Here is a 25,732-nt window from a genome sequence, read left to right as displayed (position 1 = left end):
GCAACCGAGCACACCCCCCTTCCCTCATCCACCCGCCTTTTTTTTTTTTTTTTTTTGCCATCTGCTTTGAAATTAATGGATACGTTGGAAAGTAGGCTAAATCCAGAGTGACAGCTTTTTATGCCTCCTATTTTTAAAGAGGTGCTGCAGGCAGAGTCCAAGTGCTTGGGAGATGGAGAGGAGAAAAGGGGTCTATCAAGCTGTTTTTGCCTCTTTGAGTCTCACCTCTGCCCTACGGGATGATCTCGCAATCGTATCTCATAGCTTCGCTTGGCTGCTGACGTTGTCCTTTCTCCCCCTCTCTTTCAAGATCATCTACTATATATTAGGAGAATGTTCAAATCTGTTTCAGACCCTGATGTGGTTTAGGGAGTATATTTTAGAAAGCATCGTGGTTTACAGTCGATGTAGGTTTTCAACAAATAACTACAGTTCTTTTTTTTCCAATTCAGGAATTTGCTGTCTGCGGTTTTTGTGCTGGGTTCAACATAGACGGCATATCGACTGTGGAGAGGGAAAAAAAAAAAACTCCCTTCATGGCCAATTGACAAATTCTCATAGGGACTAAGCCAAATGAGTATCAAAACTGGGCTGATTTTCTACTGCAGGGCCTTTTAGCTTGTCTGAGTTCCACCGTGGGCGGGGCTCACCGCAGACAGCAGAAATCCTGCAGTGGACCACGACACAGCACACACAGCAATTAATCGAAGTATTTTATTTATTTATTTATTTGTTTTTTTGTAGTATGGTTGTCCAGAGCATATTTTAATCAACCATCAAAAGAGAAAGCATTACTACTTGAAGTGTATTGATCACCATTTGTGATTCATTAACTGAAATTTGCCAGCGGAGTCAGATTCGTTTTGTCTGAGAGGGATGAAATATCTTTTGTTGTTCGTCATCAGAGCATTTTTACAGCAACATTCCTTTTAGCTGCTTATGTTTAAAAATGATGTAGGGACGTGCTCATTTTATATTTTTTCATATAAAAAAATGTTGCAATGCTTTTGGCGTGCAAAGTGTTTTTGTGTTTTTAATTAAGGGAACATTATCTTGTTTGGCCCTCGGTGGACAGGAAACACCATTCCTCGCGTAATTAAAGATTATGACAGCTTGTGAATCTTGTCTTTTCACAAGATGGAATGTGTGTGCTATGGGATTCATTTCAAAAGGTTTTGGCCTCATTTTCGCTGTATGAAAATCATGGTCATGTGATTATGTGGGTTTCCGCATTGCTGGAGGTTTGAGCTTTTGAATGTAGATTCAAAACCTCCAATTAGCGTATTCCATTTAAAAGCAGATACATGTGGGCACACAAATACATCCTCGGTCAGTACTTGAGGCTCTGAGCTCGGATGTTTACCAGGTTTGCGGAGGCACTTGCATCACCTGACCTGCTGGAAGCAGCAACCAGTTAACATTTGCCTTTTCTCCTCTTCTCTTCTCCAGTACTCCCTACTGCCGCCATCTCCCACCTTCCCACCCTACTTCTCAAGGTGGATTACTGGCATAAAGTGGGCATTTGATCCCGCCTTTCGCTCTACTGCTTCTATAGCCACCTGACAAAGCTCTCACAATCTTTTTCTTTTCGACGCCTCTGCTTTACGCTCTTGCTGTCTTTTAAAAAAGATAAGAGTTAAGCCTTTGTACTGCTTGATGCCGAGGTCTGGCAGACAGCTGGGTCACATGTGAGAAATTAATTCAGTTTCACCAGGAATGAGTGTTGGAAGATCACAGACAGGTGTCGCTTGTTTCCACATGTTGCAAATACACCAGGAATGAGTGTTGGAAGATCACAGACAGGTGTGGCTTGCTTCACGTTGCAAATATGCACATAGAGGGATGGAGGGAGCACTAGTTGCTAATTTAATGTCACGAATGTACATGTTTTTGTTTTTTTGGAGGGGCCAATCCAAACAACATCCTTTGTATAATTCGCATAATTGCTCAAAGCATATGCATGAAGCCTCTATGCCCTCTCAATTTAAATTCCTTCTACTGAGATGACTCAAGCCTGATTAATTTTAAAGGGCAGTGCCAACATGCTTTCTAGGCTAATTTGCACGGGAAGTATAACAAGGGAGCATGTTCATGGCTGTGGCTTTGCTCATCAGGACCAAAAAAGTTGCGGAAATCGGAAATTATTTGCTGATCTTAACACGGTTTGCGGCAATGTAAACTAGATTTCGTGGACAGTAGACCGATGATATGTTTCAATTAAAAAAATAAATAAAAGACAAAAACAAAAAAAAATCAATGGAATACAATGCACATTTGATGATGAGACAGGATTATGAATTTATTGAATTAAAGTCAGATGTGTGTAAATGTAATTGAAATTCTTTGCCCAATAGCTTTCATCCTACAAACAGAATAGTAGCTACATGCTGTACAAGAACAAACTTTGATTGCTAGTTCGGTCTTGCTGCTGAAATGGCCTACAATGCCCTAAAGCATCCAACCGTCATGAGAATGCCATAAAAATGATGGAAGTGTCACGACTCCAAGCAGCCCAAGCCCTGTTTTAATCATGAGCCAGTGCATTTGTTCCTAAAACCCTGATAGCTATCTAGCAGCTTGCTAACTAGCTAGCTAGCTAGCAGGCTAGCCATAAATACCTCTTCCTTAATTCCTTAGGTGTGGTGTTTAAGACTGTTTTGGACTACCAATAAACTTGCTTTCAGTCAGCTTTGTTGCCTGCCTTCCCTTGTGTCTTCTGCTGCAGTTGTGTTTCTTTCAGTGATTGTTGTGGGTTTACGTTAATCACATTTGTCAAGGATGATGGTTGGATAAGTGCGGAGCTGTAAACCATGTTTGCTTCCTGTCTTCACTTTCTACATCTTTGTGTTTATCTGGCAAGTGGCTCATAGGCGGCAGCGGTTGTGTCTTTCAAATCCCACCGTGGATGGAAAGAAATATGGAAATTTCAACGAGCGAGATGGTGGCTTGCAAGTGCCCTATCTCGCTCATCTTTGGTGTGGTTCCGAGTGAGGTGTCATGCTTGAATTTCACTTTCATTTTTCCTTTTTTTAGGAGTAGTATTGTTTAGACTCATGCTCAAACCAAGGTATTATTTTAATTATCTTTTTTGTTTGTTTGTTTGTTTGTTTTTTCCTGCTCCCCTGCTTTAAAATATATATTTTTTTCAATCAATTTGAAACTACCGTGGATGGAAAGAAATATGGAAATTTCAACGAGCGAGATGGTGGCTTGCAAGTGCCCTAACTCGCTCATATTTGGTCTGGTTTTGAGTGAGGTGTCATGCTTGAATTTCACTTTCATTTTTCCTTTTTTTAGGAGTAGTATTGTTTAGACTCATGCTCAAACCAAGGTATTATTTTAATTATCTTTTTTGTTTGTTTGTTTGTTTGTTTTTTCCTGCTCCCCTGCTTTAAAATATATATTTTTTTCAATCAATTTGAAAATGAATGGCGGGAAATGTTTTGAAATGATGAAACTTGGGCACAATCTTCTCATTTGAACAAGGGTGTGTAGAATGTTTTTTTTTAATCGTGTGGTTCCGAGTGAGGTGTCATGCTTGAATTTCACTTTCATTTTTCCTTTTTTTAGGAGTAGTATTGTTTAGACTCATGCTCAAACCAAGGTATTAGTTTAATTATCTTTTTTTTTGTTTGTTTTTCCTGCTCCCCTACTTTAAAATATTTATTTTTTTCAATCAATTTGCACAGGTGATAGTTCCCATGAATGGCGGGAAATGTTTTGAAATGATGAAACTTGGGCACAATCTTCTCCTTTGAACAAGGGTGTAGAATGTTTTTTTTTAATCCACTTTATATGTGGTGATGATTGAATGTTCATCCAAGCTGTGGGTGAGATGATTAAAGTGGGCCCCAGTGCAAGTTGGGTAATTAATCGGCTGTTCTCCACGTTTTAATAGCATTAGTCACCTTGGAGATAATCACAGCCATCAAGACCACAGAGTTGCATCCTCCTGGGTAGCTATTAGCTCCTTAAAACAACGGTAAGGCCAACAACCTGTGCTAACAATGTGCTCCTTGGTCCTCTTTGCATTTGTGATTTTTCTTCTTGCTTACATTAGAGAAGGAGCCAAGTGGCGATTTGGGAATAATTGCAATTACTTAAATAACACTTTTTTCCCCTCCTTTCCAAATCCTTTGTGACATATTTGTGTAGGGTCTTCTCCAAAACGCTGATAAGATGAGTTTTCAAACGAGAAGCTAACTCACATTTTTAGCCCTTGAATCATCTGTGTGTCACCGTGCTCTGCCCAGTTGAGATCTTTGTCATTGTAATGGCTGGCGTGCGTATTGGATGCTGAAGGATTTATGAAGAGAAAAGTGAGAGTGAACATTTCACACGGGAGGATTTCCAAGTTTAAGTGGGAAGGGAAAGTCACTGGGGAAAAAGATAAATGTAGTCTTCGACTCCGTTGTGTGATTCCATAAATTACCTGGCCATTGATTCGTGGCCGTCTCAGCGGACCTTCCGACATTCATCAAGCCACCAGTGTAGTCAAGGCCCAAGTGGAAATACCTCACTTTCTTCGTGGATCTCTGCAGCACAGCCTGTTGCTTAGATACACTGATTTGTACAAGCGTGGATGGTGACTGCGTGAGTGCATTATGCACACACACAGATTTTTTTGTATTGGAGCCGTTTTATGACCTTAAATCATTTGGATCAAACGATTTGGATCGCATCCATGAACGTAGAACCACTTGGCTCAGTAGACCAGACAGTTACCACTGCATCCAGACACGTCTCTGTTTCAACTCAAGGAATGACAAAAAAGATGTGTCCTTTGAACAAATATGGAAGAAAAAAAAAACAATCTAGAACATTCACGTTTTTTGTACCGTCATATTAGTTTTTATTGGTTGCATTGGCTTAGCAAATATCATTGTGTCATTTCTCTCCACTGGAAGAGTAGCAACTTGTCAACTTGTTTTGAGGGGGTTTGTGTTTATTGCACCATTATAATCATGCTAATTTTGGTGAGGGTGACCATTAAGGTGATATGAAATTGTTATAACTTATCTCTCGAGACTCCCTCACCGTGCCCAGTTTTCAAGGCGTGTTTCTACAGAGAAGGGGACTTTAAAAACCTTACTACCTCACTGATGATGAGGGGTGCCAAAACTTTTTTGACCTAAAATCTATTTTTCGATCAATCAACCTCCCGCGATCGACCCGTGACCGTGCACGCGCGCATACGCACACATTTACACACGCATGCCATGATGAGCAACAGCCATAAAGGCCCCTAAGATGAACAAAACAGAAAAATAAAGTAGACAAAAGAGTTTCTGAGTTTGTGAAAAAGGAAATCACTGCCTAGCTTAGTGGGAGCCCTGACGCATATGTATGCGACACACCTTTGCAGCCTTTTAACTATCGTAGCGCACGCGTACCATTTTAAAATGCGTCCGGTGATGTAAGTCTCGCGCCACTGTAAGTTAAAGGTGACCTGCTTTATTTTATTTTATTTTTTAAATACTTTCTATGAAAGTGAGACTGATAGGATGATTGGGGTGCAGTGTGCATTAATATAAATAATATATTAACTAACATGCACAAAGACACACAAATGTTTTCGGGTTTTTTTTTCCCCCTCTTCGCGATTGACTTGGGACCAGTCCGCGATCTACTGGGCGATCATGATCGACGTAATGGGCACCCTTGCTGTAGATCATCGGTGTCAAATATACGGTCAGCGGCCCGGAACTGGCCCCCAAGGAGGTTCAATCAGGCCCGGAGCATAATTTAAAAGTGAAAAAATACATAAAAGACACGGAAAGAATATTTTATAATAATAAGCTGCAATTCATTGATCATCCGCTAGGGGTTTTGAGTTTTGAGCAGAGTAGAAGACAACATTGTTTTGCTCAGAGAAGAAGACAACAGCAGTCTCAGTCTGTCACTGAGACAGACCCAACACAACAGTAAAAGCCAGCTAACTAATTGCTAGCGAAACAGCATTAGCATCAAAGCCGTCATTTTGCCAAATGTTTTGCAAAAGATATGTTCATTAAATTTCAACATTTTACAAATGTTCTTGTGCTTCTTTCTACCAAAACAAAGGAAAGACATTATATTTTGGTGATTTATAGCAGAGTATGGAATAATTTTAATGAGCCGGCCCACTTGACAAAGACCGAGGCCGTATGTGGCCCACAATGTGAAATGAGTTTGACACCCCTGCTGTAGATAATGGTCTTGACTATTTCCTTTTCACCTTTGTCATGAAATTACTTTTTCCTTTTGTCCCCCATTTGCATTATTACAAATGTAATTGCACAGCCAAAATAAAGAGTCTTAATCAGGATGTGGTTGATTTGGTAAGGTCATTCATTCGATCTAAATGTTCAGTCGAAACCCTTGGCTCAGCACTAATGGCGGTCATTTAAACGCATCATTCATACTGAAAATGCAGATGTGCTCCTCTGCCGCTGTTTTCAAGCAAAGATCTTATTTGAGTCGCAGTCATTTAAAAAAAAATAAAAGTTCATTGCAGCGTCACTGTTTCTCTGTTTTTCACAAACGACCTAATATGTGACTTTGTCATGCCTTAGCTGCATTCCATGTACCTACCGTATGTTTGTGAGAGTGGCCTGAGGAAAGGTGAAAGTGGACCTAATTTAATCATGGAGTCAACACAATGGTCAACACCTTCGGAGTCTATCCTCTCAAGCTGACTTGTCGTCTTTTGTAATGAAGATTAACCCCATGAAAATAATGCGAGTGGCCTATTTAACGTCCATATTTTAACACAAGCCACCTGGACATCACTAATGAGGTAGTTGTGCTTTGTCTGCTGCTGGTTGTACAAGATTTAAAACGGTGGTCAATCCTCGGCCGCTTACAGGCTTTTAAGGCTAATGGGATAAGATTAACACATTTGCAGACTTTGCAATGAATTATTCATGTATCATCTCCTCCAATTTGCCAGAGCAGGGCCTTTCTCTTTACCGACTTCAAGATCTGGGTGACCTGGAAGCACCTTGGGAGGGGTCGGAGTGCACCGTGCACTATTCCTGTCTAAGTTTCTCCAAGCATCGATGCATCAACCTGCTCCGGCAGAGCCAAATACAGTCAACCCTTTTCACTTTGTTTAAGATGCAGGAGAATGTTCAGGGTTGCTTTGCGACTGACTGGGGACGAGTCCCAAGGTGCAGCCTGACCCTTGCCCAGCGTCACTTTGGTTGACCACCTGCTCACTAGCAACTTTGATGTGCCGAATGGAAAATTGATGGATCGTTGTGTGGAACAGTCCATTACAAGTCACAGGTTGACCCAATTTTCATTTCCCCCCTCATGGAGAAAATAGTGACACCTGCTGAGAAACTCATTGCTGGGGTTCTTAAGGCCTGCAGTGATTCACTACCTGAGACGTGTGTGTGTGTGTGTGTGTGTGTGTGTGTGTGTGTGTGTGTGTGTGTGTGTGTGTGTGTGTGTGTGTGTGTGTGTTAGTTTTGCACTTTCCAGACAGGCATCAGTGGCTTTCATTTGAGTCCAATCGTCCGGTTGGCTGAGTATTTGATCATCTCAGTGACTCAGTTCAGTCTGCTGGTTTGAGCTCTCCCAAACAAACTTGTGACACAATCCATCACAATATCTGGGAGTAACTGTGTTTTTGCGTGTGTCAGTTTGAGGATAAACTGAAACATTTTTGTTGTCGTGGCCTGTTTCTTTTTTTCCCCCATCTTCTGCAGCAGTCTCTGTTTTGTGGTATCAAGTGGAGTCATGCATGTGGCTGACAGGTGGTTGTCCTCAGAGATGTGAAAGCAGCAAGCTAGCATGAAATCTATGAAATGTTTGTTGTTGTGTTTTTTTTTGTTTGTTTTTTTTTTGTAAAATCTATTTTATTTAATTCTGCCATTTTTGTGAGCAGTGTTACACATAGCAAGGCTTCTTCAGCAGCCATTTCAATGCAGACCTCCTTGAAATTGGCTTCCATGGCAACATTCTACCATCGGCATGCACTCGCATTAACTCAGCAAGATTTGAGCGGATTCAAACAACCACAGTCTACTTCTGTTGTGTTATTCGCCTTGCTTTGGAGATTCTATATATTGGCAAATTGACAGCTGATCTATGGAGGACATTTCATTTTCCAATTTGATGACTGTTACACTGCTTCCTGGCTTCTCGGTTTCCAGTTTACAAGCGGCTTTGGCTTCTTCTGCTTTTTCTCCATCTGGTTCTTTTGCTCTTCCCAACAGACAGGATTCCTTCCATTTTGCTTTCATCGCTGTCAACCGCAGCCCTTCTTTATCAAGGTTTTAGGTTTTATTGAGAGCTCAAATTTAGAGCTGTTGCATCTGAGGCTATGTGACATCTTTACAAAAAAAAAAAAGAAACCGACAGCTGAGACCACCACCAGCCAATCACTTATCTCCCCGCGTCTCATTTCTCTCACTTTTTCTTCCCCTTTCTTGGATTCAGCACAGGTGAAAAGAGGCCACAAAACGCGTTAATAATCTCAGAGCCAAAAAAAAAAAAAGGATAAAACAACCGTTTTTCTAATTTGCAATTGAATTTTATTGTAAGACGTTCCTCATAAAACCATGAATGGGTGTTTTACAATGTGGCTCGATACCCCCCCAAAAAGTGCTTGGTACTGGATTAATGGACTAAATTTAACTAGTATTGCAGCAGTGATCCAATCTGTAGTTGGGAAACCTGAAAAGTGTCCACAGATTTTATAGTGTCTAAAGGCTGTTTCAACTTCTTTTCCAATATATTGCACCTACTCACTTGGCCAGAGATGCATTTGCCGTTGCGGGAAACTGATCTGACGTCACTCATTTGAAGCAGCATTAAATAAGCAAGACAATAAGCATAACCTTTTGTTTTTTTTTTCCCAATAGTTTATGTTTACTAACTAAATAAGCCTAGTTAACCTTTTACTAAAGATTTACCTTAACTTTCACTTCTGCAAAAATATACATTTTAAGTCATAGATATGCTTCTTATCTATTTTTATGTGCAGTTACGAAAAACATGTTGCACCAAAGCTGCCAGTTTCATAGTTTGTAGTTGTGATTGCATGCATAAATATGACAAATATCTGTTCCTTTGCCTGAAAGTGTTGCTGAGCACAGAGAGGTAAATCCTGATGGATTGTGCTGCACACAGCTTTAGCCTAAGGAGTTGACCACGGCCTTTATTTATTCCCAGATGCGCCCTGACTCCATACTCCACCAGAAATATTGCATTTTTTTCTCCCCAGTAAGATCAGAGTAATTCCGCCCCATGCTTTTCCTGCTCTCTTATCTCTAAACATGCATTAGAATGTCAGACACATCATTCTTCCCCTCCTCTCTCTCCCCCTGGTCTGCAATCCACTCCCAGCAAATGTTACCCTTTCATATCTGTGCAGGGAAAAATAGCACCCCGCCCTCCATCCCCCACTGCAGGTAAGGATTCACAGACGCGATAACCTTTGCCACCGAACTGCAAATGTCAGTCGTGCAGCCAACCAATCGCATTTCCTTTCAGCGGGCGAGGGCGGGCCTCTCGTGGTGTCCTCAGCCATGACACTGGGACTGAGCAGATGTGCGCTTTGAATGAGAATGAGTCAGCAAGGCTCTCAGGTGTGACCCGCTGAAATACCGCAAGATCTGGCAATCGTATCGAATGTCACTCAGATATAAGCTTAGCTGAGATATAACGGAAGGACTAAGCTTGAGTTGATTGTTTTTTTTTTTTTTTTTTTTTTTTTTTTGCATTTCAAACTATGAAAGCTAATTAGTTCGGCTGACTAACACATAAGATGTCTCACTTGGTCAATTGGAGCAACAGGAAGCACTGCATCTCATTAAGAAGCAGTAAGGTTTAAATGAGAACATTGTGTATTTTCAACGCTTGAGGAGAATAGAATAGATGCTCTGGCGCATACTTCGCTCCATGAACACCGAGTGCAATGGTTGCTGTGTTAAAGGCATGTGGACATTAACCCAGCATGAGGTGTGATGACCCAACCTGCTGATAGTTTTACTCACTGAGTGGAAGTGTAAATTTCAGCAAAGTTCATTTAAAACTTTCAGCATTTTGTTTTTTCATGAATTATCTTTGGGCCTGTAAAAAAAATTGGGGAAAGTGACGCAAGCGCAAAATTAACTTTGAAGTGATGGAATTGGAAGTGTTAGTGGAAGACGAAAACAACGATTGAGGGTTAAGTCATGCTGACTGAAAGGAATTTGATGTTCATTTTTCCATTCTGCATTAAATTGTATTTAAAACTTGGGATTGCACGTGTCCATCGTTAGCTGAAATGACCCAAAAATGGATAAGGTCTTTTTGTCTGACTCGACAACTGATCATTTATATGCGTGTGTATTTACATACGTCGTCAACCTTCAGTTGCGCTGCTTTGTTCCCACTCCTGTCGGTCACCTTGCTTGCCGCTGTGTACAAGTTGCCACTAGCATGCACACATATACATGGAATGGCTTTTGAAGACCATTTAAACCAGGGGTGTCAAACTAATTTTTGTAGTGGGCCACATTGTAGTTACAGTTTCCCTGAGCGGGCTATTATGACTGTGAATTTTGTGAAACCGTATAAATGTTTTATCACCTCCACATATTACATATACAGTGGACAACAAATTTGTGGATAACTAGTTTTGAAATCAGAAGTCAAGAATAATGGTTAATTCATCCATTGTTTACATTAATGTAATAAGTATGTAATGACATAATGCTTGTAAATCTCTATGTAATGATGGATTACATGTGATAATTTTAAATTTTGGTTGAGACTTTAGCAAGCAACATGGAAAAGTTGACATGCATGATTTTCTCTCGCGGGCCACACGAAATGATATGGCGGGCCAGATAGGGCCCCCGAGCCTTGAATTTGACACCTGTGATTTAACCAGTTCAGTTTGACTGCTTCAGTTTGGTTTTCATGTGTCCCGTAGCTTCATAGGCACACGTGACTCCTTTTCTCCATCATTATCGAGGCGTAGCAGTATATAATAGCCAAGCACTAATGCTAGCATCTCTTTATCTATCTAGCTAGCCAGCTAGCTAGCTAGCTAGCTATACACGCACACAAATGCACGAACATACACTTTAACGTGGAATCTCAAACTTGTGGTCCTGTAAATGTGGGGTTTGTCTGCTCTCAACAGATGGCTGCCAGGCGGACTTTACATATCTTGATCAGAAAATCAGCCAATCAACCTTAGGAGCCGCAATCAGTCATTTCACCTCGCGGTGGTGGGCGACAGCACACAATTAGTAGGACAAAAAGATGACCACCAGGCAGGGAATTGGATCCCATTTACCCAACTTCTTTTATCATATTAAGATACTCCTGTAGTCTTTTGTCTGAGTCATCCTCAACTTTTTTATTTTCTCCTATGGCCAAATAGGGTCAGTTGTAAACTTATTGTAGCCCATGTTGTCTGATAGCGATGTTGTTTTCTTTCCACTGTGTGAAGGAGGTTAATCATTATCAGCTTTTGTAAAAAAAAAAAAAAAAATGCTGCATTTTTGACCATTTATCTCTGTGTTTTATAGTTCCTGTGTTTGAAGAACATCCGGACATTCCTCAAGATATGCCATGACAAATTTGGCCTGCGGAACAGTGAGCTGTTTGACCCTTTTGACCTCTTTGATGTCAGAGACTTTGGCAAGGTGAGTGCATTTTTCAGCGTCTACATTTCCAGACTCTTGAGTTTAGACATGCTAGGACAGAACTTTTTCGCCGTGGGTGAGCAGCAACATGATGCTGCTTGTGTCCGTCATTCAGTCATTGTGATTCTGATTGCTATCCGAGAATTGCAATGGAGCTCTGACTCATTGAGATACAGTATTGCACGTTACCAAATAAAACATTCTTGGCAAGGTTTGAACTAATCTTGGTGAGAGTTGCGTGTTGAAAAATAACATCATTGGATGAAGCATAGACCATTGTTGACATGTTACATTCAATAGCTAGTGACGTGTGTCTTTGTGGTTCTCTTGTTCAAAAACAGAAGGTATGTGATCGTCATTTTTAGTTCATTTCTATGCGGTGCTTTTACATGTCTTATGGATTGCAATCTTGTTTTGTTTTTAGACCATTGACATTTGTGACCATGACAGGAGGAAACTGAGCCTGAATTAACTTGTTTGATGGCTTCATATTGAACAAAGAGATTGAATACAGGTCACCGGGCAATGGCACAGTTCTCTACACACATTTTAGTTCCCATTGTTATGAAGACAATAATACTTCTCTTTTGGTGGGTACACTGTTCCCGTTCAAGCAAGGAGAGTACGATGTCTCTGAATTGATTTTGGCGGCTGATCATTATGTCTCTCCTGTGGTATGAGAGTTAATTCGGTCTCTTGTCAGATGTCTGAAGAACTACACTCCAGTCCAATTTTGGATTCCGGTTTTGGGATTACTCTGCGGAGTTGCCATCTCCAAAAACGCTACCTGATTGCACCATGATTAATTACAAGTGCACACCTGTTATCAGTTCATTTTAGTGGCTGGTCCAATGTAATGCAACATTTCCATTCTGGCTTGAAGAAAAAGTCGGATAACTGAATAGAGAGAAGAAAAAGCAGACAAGGACACTTGGCAGTTTGTAGATAAACCGCAAGACAATGTTTGAGAGTCAATGAGCTTGCAGTGAATGGTATTAAAATCAAACAGCAGTCAGAATCAATCACGCAGGCCCTCCATATGTCAATTTGGAAATTGCTTTCAGATGGTCTCACTGGGTGGCGGGCTTGTCTCACCATTGATTTTTCATTAAGGCCAAACATTGCATTATAATATATTGAACTGAGTAGATCTCGACTAATGTGGCATACATTTAAATTGAGGAAATGACTCAGACAGAATGTTAAAATAAGGCTGTTTTGTCCGTTGAAAATCTCTTCGGCGCTTCCTCTTCAATGGATGTGCTTTTTCTTCTTTTGTTACCTTTCCGTTGTCCTTTATTTGTGTGATAGCTAACAGTGGGATGCTAGCCATCATTTACGAGACATCAAAACATCGCATCGTGTGTTTAAACATTTGATGTACCGTATTGGCCCGAATATAAGACGGCCCTGATTATAAGACGACCCCCTCTTTTTCAAGACTCAAGTTTGAAAACGAACTGAAAATAATTACAGTTCGTCTGAAACAAATGATTATAACAAGATATTTGAGAGAAAAAGCATGTTATTTTGCCTCATTCAAATCTTAATATCTGAACATTTAAATAAGTAAACTAAAGTGCAATCACATTCATAAATGAATGGCTTCTGGTTTTTGAAATGTAAATTGCATCATAACTTTTCCTCAGCTGCCGGTTAGCCTGGCCGATCTTCGACCCACTTTTCTCCAGATTATCGCTATGTTTCTCCATTTTCTTTTATCTCTTCTATTATTTTCTTCTCTTTTCTTTCTTACCGCTATTTTTTATTTTTCTTCTTCGTGCTAACGCTATTTTTATTTTTATTCTTCGTGACAGGGGTTCACTTTGGCCTGGGGAGTCAAGTTCAGCATTCGCTTCAATGATATCTGGCGCCATCTAGCGTCGTGAATGGGTATAATGTCTCGACCCCGAATATAAGACGACCCCCACTTTTTCTTATTTCAATGCAAAAACACCATCTTATATTCGGGCCAATACGGTATATATGTATTATACTGACGCTAAATACAAAAAGTAATGCTTTCTGTCATTCTCCATTTTTAACCTGCATTCTGAAAATTTGAACAGATGGGTCATCCCATTAAGCTAAACTGTTTTTGTTGCTTAAGAAAGAACATTTTGCAAATTTGGAAGCAATAGAAAAAAAAAAAGTCATACTTCGATCAGCGCGTAGACTATTAATAATGCCAGTATCTCACAAAACTACATATGCTTGAGTATTTGTTTCGTTTCTCATCAGCCACCATTTTTATCCTGAGCTGGAATGAAATTACCAGTATGCAAGCAGAAGACACAAGGGAGGTGGCTTGGCTTCATCGCACAATCCTCTATCAACATTAATCAGCCGCTGTTCACCGTTTAATACTTCAACAGTAGCTGCTGTGGCCCCAGAGTTCATGCCCCCTGTCACCTTTTGCTCTCATGATAACTTGTCCTCGCTCACAACCCAATGGAGGTTTGGGTCAACTGCCTGCTTTGCTGAAAAAAAAAAATGGAATTGCCACTCCAGGAGGAATGAAATGAAATTTGGGGGGCGGGGGAGAAAAAAATAACTCCTTTAGCTTTGCTGTCTCGGATACCTACATCATTAACTACGTTCATTCAGTAGCAGATAGTGTACGGGATCACCTTCCTACTTTTTCTGCATCCTATCCCATCCCCCATCATTACAAATTCATTATGACATCATTAAACCAATGAAATGCAGCGCATTACAGTAGACCCCCGAGAACATTTTTATTTAAACACCCCCTTTCATCCAAACCCAGCCGTCTCGTTTCCGTTCTCCCAACCTATTTTAATTAGCCACTGAAGGAACATTGCTGTCATTTAAATGAACACGGCAATCAGTTTATTTGGCTGTTGCCATGATTAGCCTAATTAGCCTGCACCTGTTAGCCATCTATCAACAGTTTGGTAATTTTCTTCCGTAACCGGAGAGCAGGGGAAGAAGGTAACTTTGTGTCAGATTTGCCTCCTTCATTAGGGAGTTCTTCATTAGGGAGTGCGAGATTTGAAAAGAAGACGTTGTGCGGCATACATCAATTTCACTTTAAAACACAGTTGAGACTTGAGTGTGAAAGGCCATTCGAGGGCTTATTGATGTTTGGTGTACATTGCCAAGGTGAATACATTTTATACACACCAAGAAAATGTAAAAGGTTCATTTGAAGGTCATTTTCTTCCAAATCAGCATGAGGATGTGGGAAATGTTTCAATTGGTTTATTCTCACCAAATAACAATTCATTTGTGCCGCCACTTCTCTTCGCTTTGCTTTCAGTCTCATTTCCTCCATCTGGTTCTCCTTCATGATCACTCCTCACTCATTAATCTCACAGCCGCTCTGAGAAGGGCTATGTTGGTATAAGACAAAGCGAGAGGCAGGGAAGCCACCGCTGTGTCAGGATAGTGTGATTGCCATTGGTTGGAGATGTTTGATTACCCTCTCGGCTGCTCTTAATCGTTTTCAAACTCAACTCTGCTCCTTTCATTTCCGTCCTGGTTGGTGTGGCTGAAAAAAAAAAAAATAGCTGGTCTCTCAGCATACATGTCCAGCATGGCCAACATCTGCAATGGTTGTTGGCCATAGTCCGGCTGCCTGTCCGATACAAATCCGAGGCAAATATGAGAATCAATAATTGCCAAGTCAATTATTATAAAGCTTTTTTGGGGGGATGGGGGGTGGGAATAATCATACTGACTACCTACCAATTAAGTGACAGAGCCAGAAGAGGCAACCATAGTATAGCATTGCAAAAATAGTACAGTACTTGATATTTTTTTTCCTACATTATGAAAATAAATAGCTGGAGACATGGAAGTGATTTGTGTGTGTCAGTCTGATAGAGTACAGTGTGTGCCAGTGATGGATGGAGGCCACCGGGTCAAACGGCACCATTAGTGACCACATCCTCATAAATCCTATGCTGCGATTCTGTCCTAAGTGATGTAAGTATGCCATGAAGGCTCTGGTCTTGTATGTGGTTTTGTCCGACTTTAGGTCTGTTTCCTAAACCCAAGGTCAATGGAGGAGTCTAGTATTAGTTGATGAGAAACACGTGATATTTTTGGATGAGGTCTATGATACAAACTGCCTTTTGTAAATATTGAATTTGGCTAAGAGAGGCATACTTGGACTGGAGTATGAAATACAATGAATTTTTCGGAGCTCTACACTTAATTCTGAACTAAATATTAATGCCAGTGCAATCACCAGCATGAGACGAGTCGGATCCGGGAATGTCCAATCATATTTAATATTAATGAAGCGGCTGTGCATATTGGGGTCAACTTGGCATAATGACACGACTTTTACTACAAGCTAATGAGCCAACAATATTTTGAAGTTGGATTTTAAAGGTACGTTTTTGAATAATAAACCTTGACCAGCATCAGCGATACAACCTGTCTTACATTTCCAAGCCATCCATCCCTTCGCCGATCCGCTTTTACCTCACAAGGGTTGCTGGAGTCTATCCTAGCTGTCTTCGGGCAGTAGGTTGGGGACACCCTGAACCAGTTGCCAGCCAATCGCAGGGCACACAGGGACGAACAACCATCCGCGCTCACACTCACAACCAAGGGACCATTTGGAGCAGACGTGTCAAAGTCAAGGCTCAGGGCCCAGATCTGGCCCGCCACATCATTTTATGTGGCCCGCGAAAGCAAATCAAGCATGTCAAGTTCCATGATGCTTGCTAAAGTCTGAACCAAAATTTCAAACTGTCATTTGTAATCCACAATAACAGTCATTATTCTTGACTTTTGATTTTAAAGCTAGTTATACATCAATTTGTTGTGCGCTGTGTATGTAATATGTGGAGGTGATTAAACATTTATCTGGTTTCCCAAAATTCATAATGGCCCTCCAAGGGAAATCGTAACAACAATGTGGCCCGCGACAAAAATGAATTTGACCCCCCTGATTTAGAGTGTTCAATCAGCCTGCCATGTATGTTTTTGGAATGTGGGAGGAAACCGGAATACCCGGAGAAAACCCACGCAGGCCCGGGGAGAACATGCAAACTCCACACAGAAAGGCCGGAGCCGGGATCGAACCCACGACCTCTGCACTGTGAGGTCAACGCGCTAACCACGAGCCCACCGGGCTGCCCACATTTCCAAACCTAGCTGAGTAATTGACTTGCTTAAGAAATTAACATTCAATGAATGAACCATTTATTATTTGTCTTTATTTCTGTTCATTAGTCAATATTTCAATAGTCAATTTTGTGATTGTGTGATTACGGTTACCGTACGCGAACCACAGTTTTGAGAATCATCGCTTTCGACCGCAAACTACTTCATGATGAGGCAACAGTGCCCTCTGTTGGTTAGAGATAAGTACTGCATTCCATTTTGCCTCAAATTGTTCAAGTCACGATTAATCAACAGCCAGTTCCGCACAATTGACCAAACAGCAGTTTCTTAACAAACGATGAATAATTGATGTCTTTCCCAAGTGGTAACGCAGGGATTCTTTTAACATGGTGACAGTATTTCTGTTCCACCACCACTAGCACTGCGACGGGAATCTCATCAGACCAACTGAATCTTCATTAACCGCTGTGAAAAGATATCCTTCGACCTCCACCAGACACTTGAGTGTCTGCTTACTCTGCCCTCTTACCTCGCTCCCTGTCCATCAGGACCCCCAACTGCAAGTTCTTCCGAGACGTGATCAATAATTCATTCCAAATGCCACAGTACTGATGATAATTCCTTTGACATGAATTATAAATGGCTACTTCCTCTTCCGTCTGTGCTTACACCCCTCTGTCATCCCTACCTACCATGACCTCATTATCCCTACAGCTTGTTACTGCGACTCATGTAGATACAGGTGGTTGCTGAGTTGTTGTCAGGGGTCCAGTCGTCAAATGCCTCAGATTCTCTTGAAGGCTGGTTTGGCTCAGTGTAGCAGAGTTGAGATATTTTGGTCGGAGTCTCCAGGACCTTGTCATGCTCATGTTCACCAGTTTGCGTGATGGCTATGACAACAACTGTCTGAGTCCTTTGTGGTCAGTCTAACAAAATGATATTTCTGAATTGTCACGTTTCATGATTTGTTTTACCTGAGGTGACATTATCGCGAAAATTGTATAGGCTGATGGTGTGACAGAATTAGATGCCTCACTTTTGATATATTTTGTTGTCTTTTTAATTAAAGAAGGTTTTTATTGGAATGCCCTGTTAAGACATATTTTAAGCAGAATATCGTGCCGTGATGGTTGGTGGAGTTTTTATTGACGGGCCTGTAATGCAATATACGAGACATGATCAAGCTGAAGGAAAAATGGCAATGGAAAAAGTTTTCTCGTGTTCTATCGACATGTTCAGAAATGAAATGTAAACGTTTTACCGAGTCAACAGCAGAATTTATTTTTGAAATTGTTAAAATAGTTCCAAAGCTTGTGAAAGAGCTACACTGGACAAACTTTTTAACACATTGAACTTATTTGTAAAAAACGTTTTAAGGCAGCAGCACTTGGCAATTCAGTTAAGGATAATGCGCTTTACTGCATGTGCTGGTTTCTGTACTGTATACATTGATCACCTTTTTTCGCATCGGGCTTGTGCTGGTACGTTCTCTAGAATGTGTTGTTTCCTGCTATTTGACACAGCTTGACAAAGCATCTCAAACGACTGCTGAGCTGCTGTCAAATCTTTTGGACTTTCCGGGTTTTGATCACGAATGCAATAAAAACAGCACAAAACGTGTTCAACATCTGTTGGCTTTACCTTATAGTCACTGCAACACTTTTTAAAACTCTGATATGACGGATTGATCTTGACAAGATACTTCAGCCCACGTTACGTCTCTGTATTCTATTGTTCTCTGTCTTCCACCTGTGCCACCCTCATCTCCCAATTTGCCAAACCCCAACGCTTTGATCACTCATCCTTCCGATGACACTTTTCTTTTGATTGTTTGGTGGAAACAAGGGGTTAGAGAGGCGATTCATCCTTGGCCTGATCAACTGTCAATCACGTGTCTGACACATCGGCTTCTTTCACACCAGGCCCTGCCTGCCCACTTGTTGCATCACAATATCTGACATTTACAGGTATTCACCTGTGCGCCTTTCATACAGAGCGGGATATTGACGCAGCTGTGGGCGCTTTCATGCAGGGATTGGGAGCCCAGTGATCGGGTATTATGTGTGTGACAATTTCTTTGTCAGTTTGTCAATTTGACTAAAAAAAAACAAAAAAAAAAAAAAAAACGTTGAGACAGCGATAATTTGGAGAAGTGAGTCTGATGTGGTCAACATGACACGTACAATCAATTTAGAAACTTTTGACTAACCAAATCAATTTAGAAACTTCTGACTTACCAGTCACGCATGCTTTTCAGTATCCAGACACATCCAACCTACACAGTCACAGGGAGAACAGCAGCATCATTTGCTGATACAGTCTGTAACCTCACCCATTGGTCTTTCGTGCTTTCACATCATACTATCAATTTTAGTGTATTAGTCTTGGATGGATTATGTCACAAAATGGCCACAATTGTAGTACTGTATCACATTCAACAAAAATCACAGTGTCAGGTATTTGTGACCAGGGAAGTGCAATTAACCACCGAAGTCAATTGGATCATTGACTGCATTGTCAAGGGCTGCCTTTAAATACGTTCATCAAGAGGGGCAGGGACATCGAAATGTTGGATGACCCTCACGGGCGCAGGCAGGTGGACACACGTACAGAATATGCACGTACACACCACCTCTCTTGCAAGCCATGGGCCATAAAGTCTCGGCTGGAGTCAGCACACTCCGATTTGTACTGGCAAAGAGCTTTAAAATGGAAATTAGACTGAATGGATGACATGGTATCTCATTACTTGCAACATGCATTCCACAAAGTTGGAGTAACGCTTTGGAAGCGTGATATTGACCGACTGATTTTGCCAAAGAGAATTTTGCCTACTACTGCTTTTGTGCATTCAATTCATCCACTCTCTTCCAGATCTGCCACCCTCATCTTTATATGCCAATATGCAATGTTTTAGTCAATTATACTATCTTCCCGTTACACTTTTTTGATGACATCCCAGACTTTTAATGTCCCAAGAAGAAAGCATAGCAATCAACAAATTGACTCGATGGAAATGGTTCGTGATGTAACGTTTGGAGCATGATTGAACTTCCATCCATCCATCCATCCGTCCATTATCCTCACAAGGGTCACGGGGGATGCTGGAGCCTATCCCAGCTGTCTTCGGGCAGTAGGCGGGGGACACCCTGAACCGGTTGCCAACCAATCGCAGGGCATATTGTCAGAGACAAACAAAAATCCGCGCTCACACTCACACCTCGGGACAATTTAGTGTGTTCAATCAGCCTGCCATGCATGTTTTTGGAATGTGGGAGGAAACCGGAGTACCCGGAGAAAACCCACCCAGGCCCAGGGAGAACATGCAAACTCCACACAGGGAGGCCAGAGCTGAAACTGAACCCGGTACCTCTGCACTGTGAGGTCGACGCGCTTGATTGAACTTCCATGTTATATATTCAGCGTGGTCTTGAACTGGAGGATGCCCCTTGAGCCTGAATTTCATGTTGTACAACGATGCATTTAAATTAATATTGTGCGTTTTCCTGTGGAGCGTTGCGCTTGCCATCCTGTAATTCAATTATCAATAAAAGCAAGCAGTCGGGATCCTTATTGTGTTATTAACACCCCCTGCAGTGTCCACAAAATTGAGGTCCTCCTCCATGCTACTCATCATTAATTTCCCTGCATGTTGCAATAAGACACAACCCAGTTGTGGGCAGTAGAGCGAACTACCTAAACGCGTGGGTAAAGTTCACACTTTCCCCACTTCAACTTCCTAATTAAAATTTGTCAACATTAACTTAGAAAACTAATGAGGTGTGAGAAAGACAAATTGTGACACTTGTGTGAATGTGCGTCGTAATGTTACTGTTATTATTTAAGCTTCCATGCTGCTTTACTTTTGTTACTTGGGATGGAGCCCATTATCTATTGAAGCAGATCTTTTCAATGTTAGCGAAACAGAGATAGTATGACTTTCAAACAGCATCTTACACTGTCCGCGCTTGGTTGAACTTCCATGTTATATATTCAGCGTGGTCTTGAACTGGAGGATGCCCCTTGAGCCTGACTTTCATGTTGTACAACGATGCATTTAAATTAATATTGTGCGTTTTCCTGTGGAGCGTTGCGCTTGCCATCCTGTAATTCAATTATCAATAAAAGCAAGCAGTCGGGATCCTTATTGTGTTATTAACACCCCCTGCAGTGTCCACAAAATTGAGGTCCTCCTCCATGCTACTCATCATTAATTTCCCTGCATGTTGCAATAAGACACAACCCAGTTGTGGGCAGTAGAGCGAACTACCTAAACGCGTGGGTAAAGTTCACACTTTCCCCACTTCAACTTCCTAATTAAAATTTGTCAACATTAACTTAGAAAACTAATGAGGTGTGAGAAAGACAAATTGTGACACTTGTGTGAATGTGCGTCGTAATAATAATTCTGTACTTTCAGCAGGGGCAAGATAATCCCATTTAGCTCCACTCCTGAGGTTGCATTATCACCCTCAGTTGATGTTTCTGTTATTATTTAAGCTACCATGCTGCTTTACTTTTGTTACTTGAGATGGAGCCCATTATCTATTGAAGCAGATCTTTTCAGTGTTAGCGAAACAGAGATTGTATGACTTTCTGACACTGTAAAATGTATCTGAATTCAACAGAAAAGTTGGCAAGGTCATCTCGGTTACGCGCAAGATGATGTGGTCCCAATGGCCTCGTCAAACGGTGACATTCAGCTTTTGCTGGGATGTTTCCGAGCTGAGTCGGAAGCCACTGGAATGAGAGTAAGCGCCTCTAAATCTGAGGCCATGGTTGTCAGTCGATAACGGTTGAATTGGACCCCGCGGGTCGGGAGTGAAGTGAGACCTCAGATGGAAGAGATCTCCAGATCGCCAATGCGTGAGCCATGACGTGTCTCGAGTGATGCGGTATTAGTCTTCTGATTCTGATTATAGTAGGCATCAGCCAATTTTGCATCCCTCACAACATTTAACGGCGTAAACAAGGACCATAGTTGTCTAAATCAAACACAACTCTTCAGTGGCAAAGGCGCTGAAAAAGATCGTATGGGTCTTAGATTTGTATACTGGTAGCTTTTTATTAAATAGTTCACATGAAATAAGCATGCGGTGTATGCAATTCTATTATACTGTACATTCTTTTTCAAATGCATTTCAACATATTGACAAATCGTCTCATCTCACCTTATTCATACTTACCGGTATACTGTATTAAAGAAAATGATCCCTTTCTGAATCGCTTTATCCTTACAAGTGATGCGGGGCATGCTGGAGCCTACCCCAGCTGTCTTCGGGCAGTAGGTGGGGGACATCCTAAATCGGTTGCCATCCAATCGCAGGGCACACAGAGACGAACAACTTTCCGCGCTCTCACTCACACCAAGGGACAATTTAGAGTGTTCAATCAGCCTTCCATGCATGTTTGTGGAATGTGGGAGGAAATCAGAGTACCCGGAGAAAACCCACGTAGGCCCTGGGGGGGAACATGCAAACTCCACACAGGAAGGCCAGAGCGGAGATCAAGCCCACGACCTCTACACTGTGAGGTCGACACGCGAATCACTCCACCATCGGGCCGCCTAAAGAAAATTATATACCAGAGGGAAAAAAAAAAAGATAATGAAAGCACTGCCTGGGTCTTGTGTGTGACTTTGGACTGACACCATTTTTTGGGGCGGGGGGGGGGGGGGGTTAGTGACTGACCGTATCTGACATTTTCTACAACCTCTGACTGAGTCACTGTGCGTACTTGTGTGTGTGTGTGTGTGTGTGTGTGTGTGTGTGCGTGTGTGTGTGTGCGCGCGCGCGCGCGCGCGCGTGCGTGCGTGCGTGCGTGCGTGTGTGTGTGTGTGTGTCGGCCTTACATGCTGCGCTGTGTCTGCCTCAGCTGCAATTGCCAGTAGAGACAGAAGACTGTCCATAGCTGCTCATCATCCCCGCTGCTCGAGCCTAGCCCTGGACAATGCACATACAGCAGCTCCCGCGTTATGGAGATTAGGGTGAAAGATTGACAAAGAGGGAGAGCGGGGGATGGACCGAGACAGTTCTCAATGATAGCAGCTAGGTTTCAGGGAAAGGAAATTACTGGTGGATGCTCCCCTAAGGCACAAGGAGATGCGAGGAGAAAAACACAAAGAGGAGAGAATATAAACGGCAGTAGAATTAAGGATAGGAGAAACCTAGAGTCCTCGATAGGAACACCCTACTGCTACCTTAAATAGCTTTTAATACGGGTATTCTGCATCATGACTTTCATGGACAAATTAGGACTGGATCAGGCAGAGAACAGAATGCTCATAAAATCATTCATTAGAATTTTATTGGGGTACCACAACAAAATACAAACTTCAATGTTTCTCAACCCGGCTGTCTTCCTGCAGTTTTCAAATGGGAACAAAAGAGATACTGTATTGCATCACTGTAATGAAGTGACATAGTGCAGACCACGATGCCGTGTAATCCTAACCTGAATGATACAAAAGGAAGGTGACAGAAACCTTAAAAGGCGGTCACACCTCTCGCAGTGAAGAGGCTCTCGGTTTAGGCACATCGCGCCCTTTGTGATGAAAGAGCAAGGCTGGTCGGAGCGCTTGCTAAATGCCAGACACAGCACGCCTACGCTCCCTCAGTTTCCTCGCCATAGCATTTGCAACACATGCAGTTTGTGTGTGTCTGTCTATCTGCTCGTGTGCTTGTTGCTATTGTTTTGTGTTTATTTACTCTTTTCCAGGTCATACTGACGCTCCCAATATGTGCTAGAACCACGGAAAACTCCCCATAACCCAAACTTTTTTATTTTCAAATCATGAGCGTTACAGCTCCAGAATTCTCGGCAGTACTGGAGACCATTACTGGATTCAAAAATAACTCGAGAAATAACTGGTCGTGGGCGTGCTCCGGTTTCCTCTCCAAAAAATAGAGAAACATTGTTAACTTCAGCCTTGTCCCGCGTCGCGAAAGGCGCCAAGCTGTGAACGACATTAACGGCTCAATAAAGCGGCCACACCTGCAGCTTTGCACCAATGCGGACAGCGGCGCAGTGACACTCAGAAACGCACACTCACACACAGTGGAGACTTTGTTAGTCGGCTAGCTAGCACACGAAGGGCTTTCCTGGTACAGCATGTTTCCACCCTGACGAGAACAGTGTGCTTGTTGTGCGTGTGGTTTCAGTATTGCCCAGACTTACACACGCATGCATGCAGCCCATCATCACACTGGATAGCTTTCATTATGCAGAGAAGCAATGAATCACGAGAGATGGCCGCAGACATTCGGCAGCAGCAGTAGGTTGCTCCCCGTATAAACGCCTTTTGAAAATGTGGAGGAACACAATTAGTTCGGAGGAAAATTTAGTAGGGTGAATTAGCAGAAATGTTCTCCATCACTGAATGTTTTGAAAATAGCATAATTTACAACTTCGAATGTCCATCCTCTTTGGGGCACCGTATTTTAATTTTATTTTTTTCCATTGCGAGGCAAAGGGAGTCAGTTACTGGAAATATCTCAAAATAGTCAGTGAGTTTGAGGTTTTGTCTTTAAAACCTCATCCTTAAAAAAAAAAAAAATGTAAACATGACGAAACTCTGCCTTCATTGTTTGTGTGCAAAGTCGTTTGATTGTGTCATTTGAAATGTATCAGCTCTCTAATTGGAACAATAGAGCATGTTTCAAGACATGATCACATTTATATGTGCTGAATTTGATCAGCGCAACTTTAAAACGAACACAACAACAAATCAGTCCTGTTCTCTCCCAGACGACGTAGAGACGTGCACTGATTTTAAACCGAATGTACCGTATTGTTATGTAATCAAGCAAAGGAGGTTTCTGAAAATCAGCCACATATCATTCTCCATCACATTCTGGTTGGCCTAAACGCGCTTGTGAGTTAACAAATGTTTTCTTGCGCACAAAACCGAAATGCAGTGTTCGCAATTTTCTCACTAAACCTCGACACTGACCGATAAAGTGAACTCACACTCAAGCCACATTCACTGTTGCTTAGTTTTAATGAGCAAAGTACCCACAATGTTGAGGGGGAAAAAAGGAAAATGGACTGAGCAAGTTTTATGGCAGTGACAGTATTCTGTATATGCTGTATACTGTATCTTGAGTGCCTCGGGCAAAAAAAGGACTATGTTGCACTTTTATGAGGCATCTGATTGCAACATGTCTTTGTTTTGGCTTTGTCTTTTGTTATTTCCGTCATATTTTCAGCCGATAGTAGCCTGATTAAAAAAAAAAAAAATTTAAAAAGTAGTGTGCAGAGAACATTTTGGGCTTTATCGTTTTTCCCCCCTCTCTGGTTTCTTACATTGTACCCGCTCCCCCTCTGACATTTTCTTGTTGAGCTGAGAAATAGCTGATGACATGCTTTATAAACACTGGAAACAAACACAATACCTTTCAATGCTGCATGTACTGGCAGAATGTAAACATCTAGTAGATTGGCTTCACCTCAGTGACTTAAATGCATGACTTGATTCTTTCTGACTTTGCGATGGCTCTCGGCAGTATTTCATCTAAAGACTCTTTCGCGCACACGTTTCAGGCTGGGAATTTGAGATCGCTGCTCTCTCACTGTTCTCCATTAACTGGCAGGTTGACCTAACAGGATGTTAAGCCAGTAAGTCAGCCACAAAGCCGTGTGAATGAAGCAGATGTGAATGAGTAGCTCACTCAAAACAAAATACGAGATGCCTCAAGGCATAATCAACCCGCACGTCGGATAGGCGCGCTTTGCAGATATTCTGAGTTGACAAATGATTTTAGACTTACCATGGTGGGAGTCTCTGCATTGAACGCACTTGAATCCCCTAAGTCAGTTGAAAATAATAGCGCTTCAATACATATACAGATACAATGAAACTCCTCTGCAACGAAATCATGTTTGCAGCAAGACATTTTTCACAACAGGGGGTTTTTCACTGTAGCAAATTTAATCTCAGATGTAAACACACACACACACACACACACACACACACACACACACACACACACACACAAACG

At 41.8% G+C, this 25,732-nt stretch overlaps 1 protein-coding gene across 8 annotated transcripts in view; it reads left to right on the top strand.

Moving 5' to 3' along the window:
* Positions 1 to 25,732, top strand: part of vav2 (vav 2 guanine nucleotide exchange factor) — a 144,338-nt gene that overhangs the window by 30,581 nt on the left and 88,025 nt on the right. For all 8 annotated transcript variants that reach the window (XM_019893808.1, XM_019893783.1, XM_019893800.1 and 5 more), the window contains exon 2: positions 11,514 to 11,630. In XM_019893808.1, the coding sequence (XP_019749367.1) occupies positions 11,514 to 11,630 (117 nt within the window). The remainder of the gene's footprint in view (positions 1 to 11,513; positions 11,631 to 25,732) is intronic.

Source organism: Hippocampus comes, unplaced genomic scaffold (genome assembly GCF_001891065.2).
Source record: "Hippocampus comes isolate QL1 unplaced genomic scaffold, H_comes_QL1_v1.1 scaffold123, whole genome shotgun sequence".
In the NCBI taxonomy this organism is placed as follows: Eukaryota; Metazoa; Chordata; class Actinopteri; order Syngnathiformes; family Syngnathidae; genus Hippocampus; species Hippocampus comes.
This window is presented reverse-complemented; position numbering and strand designations above follow the sequence as displayed.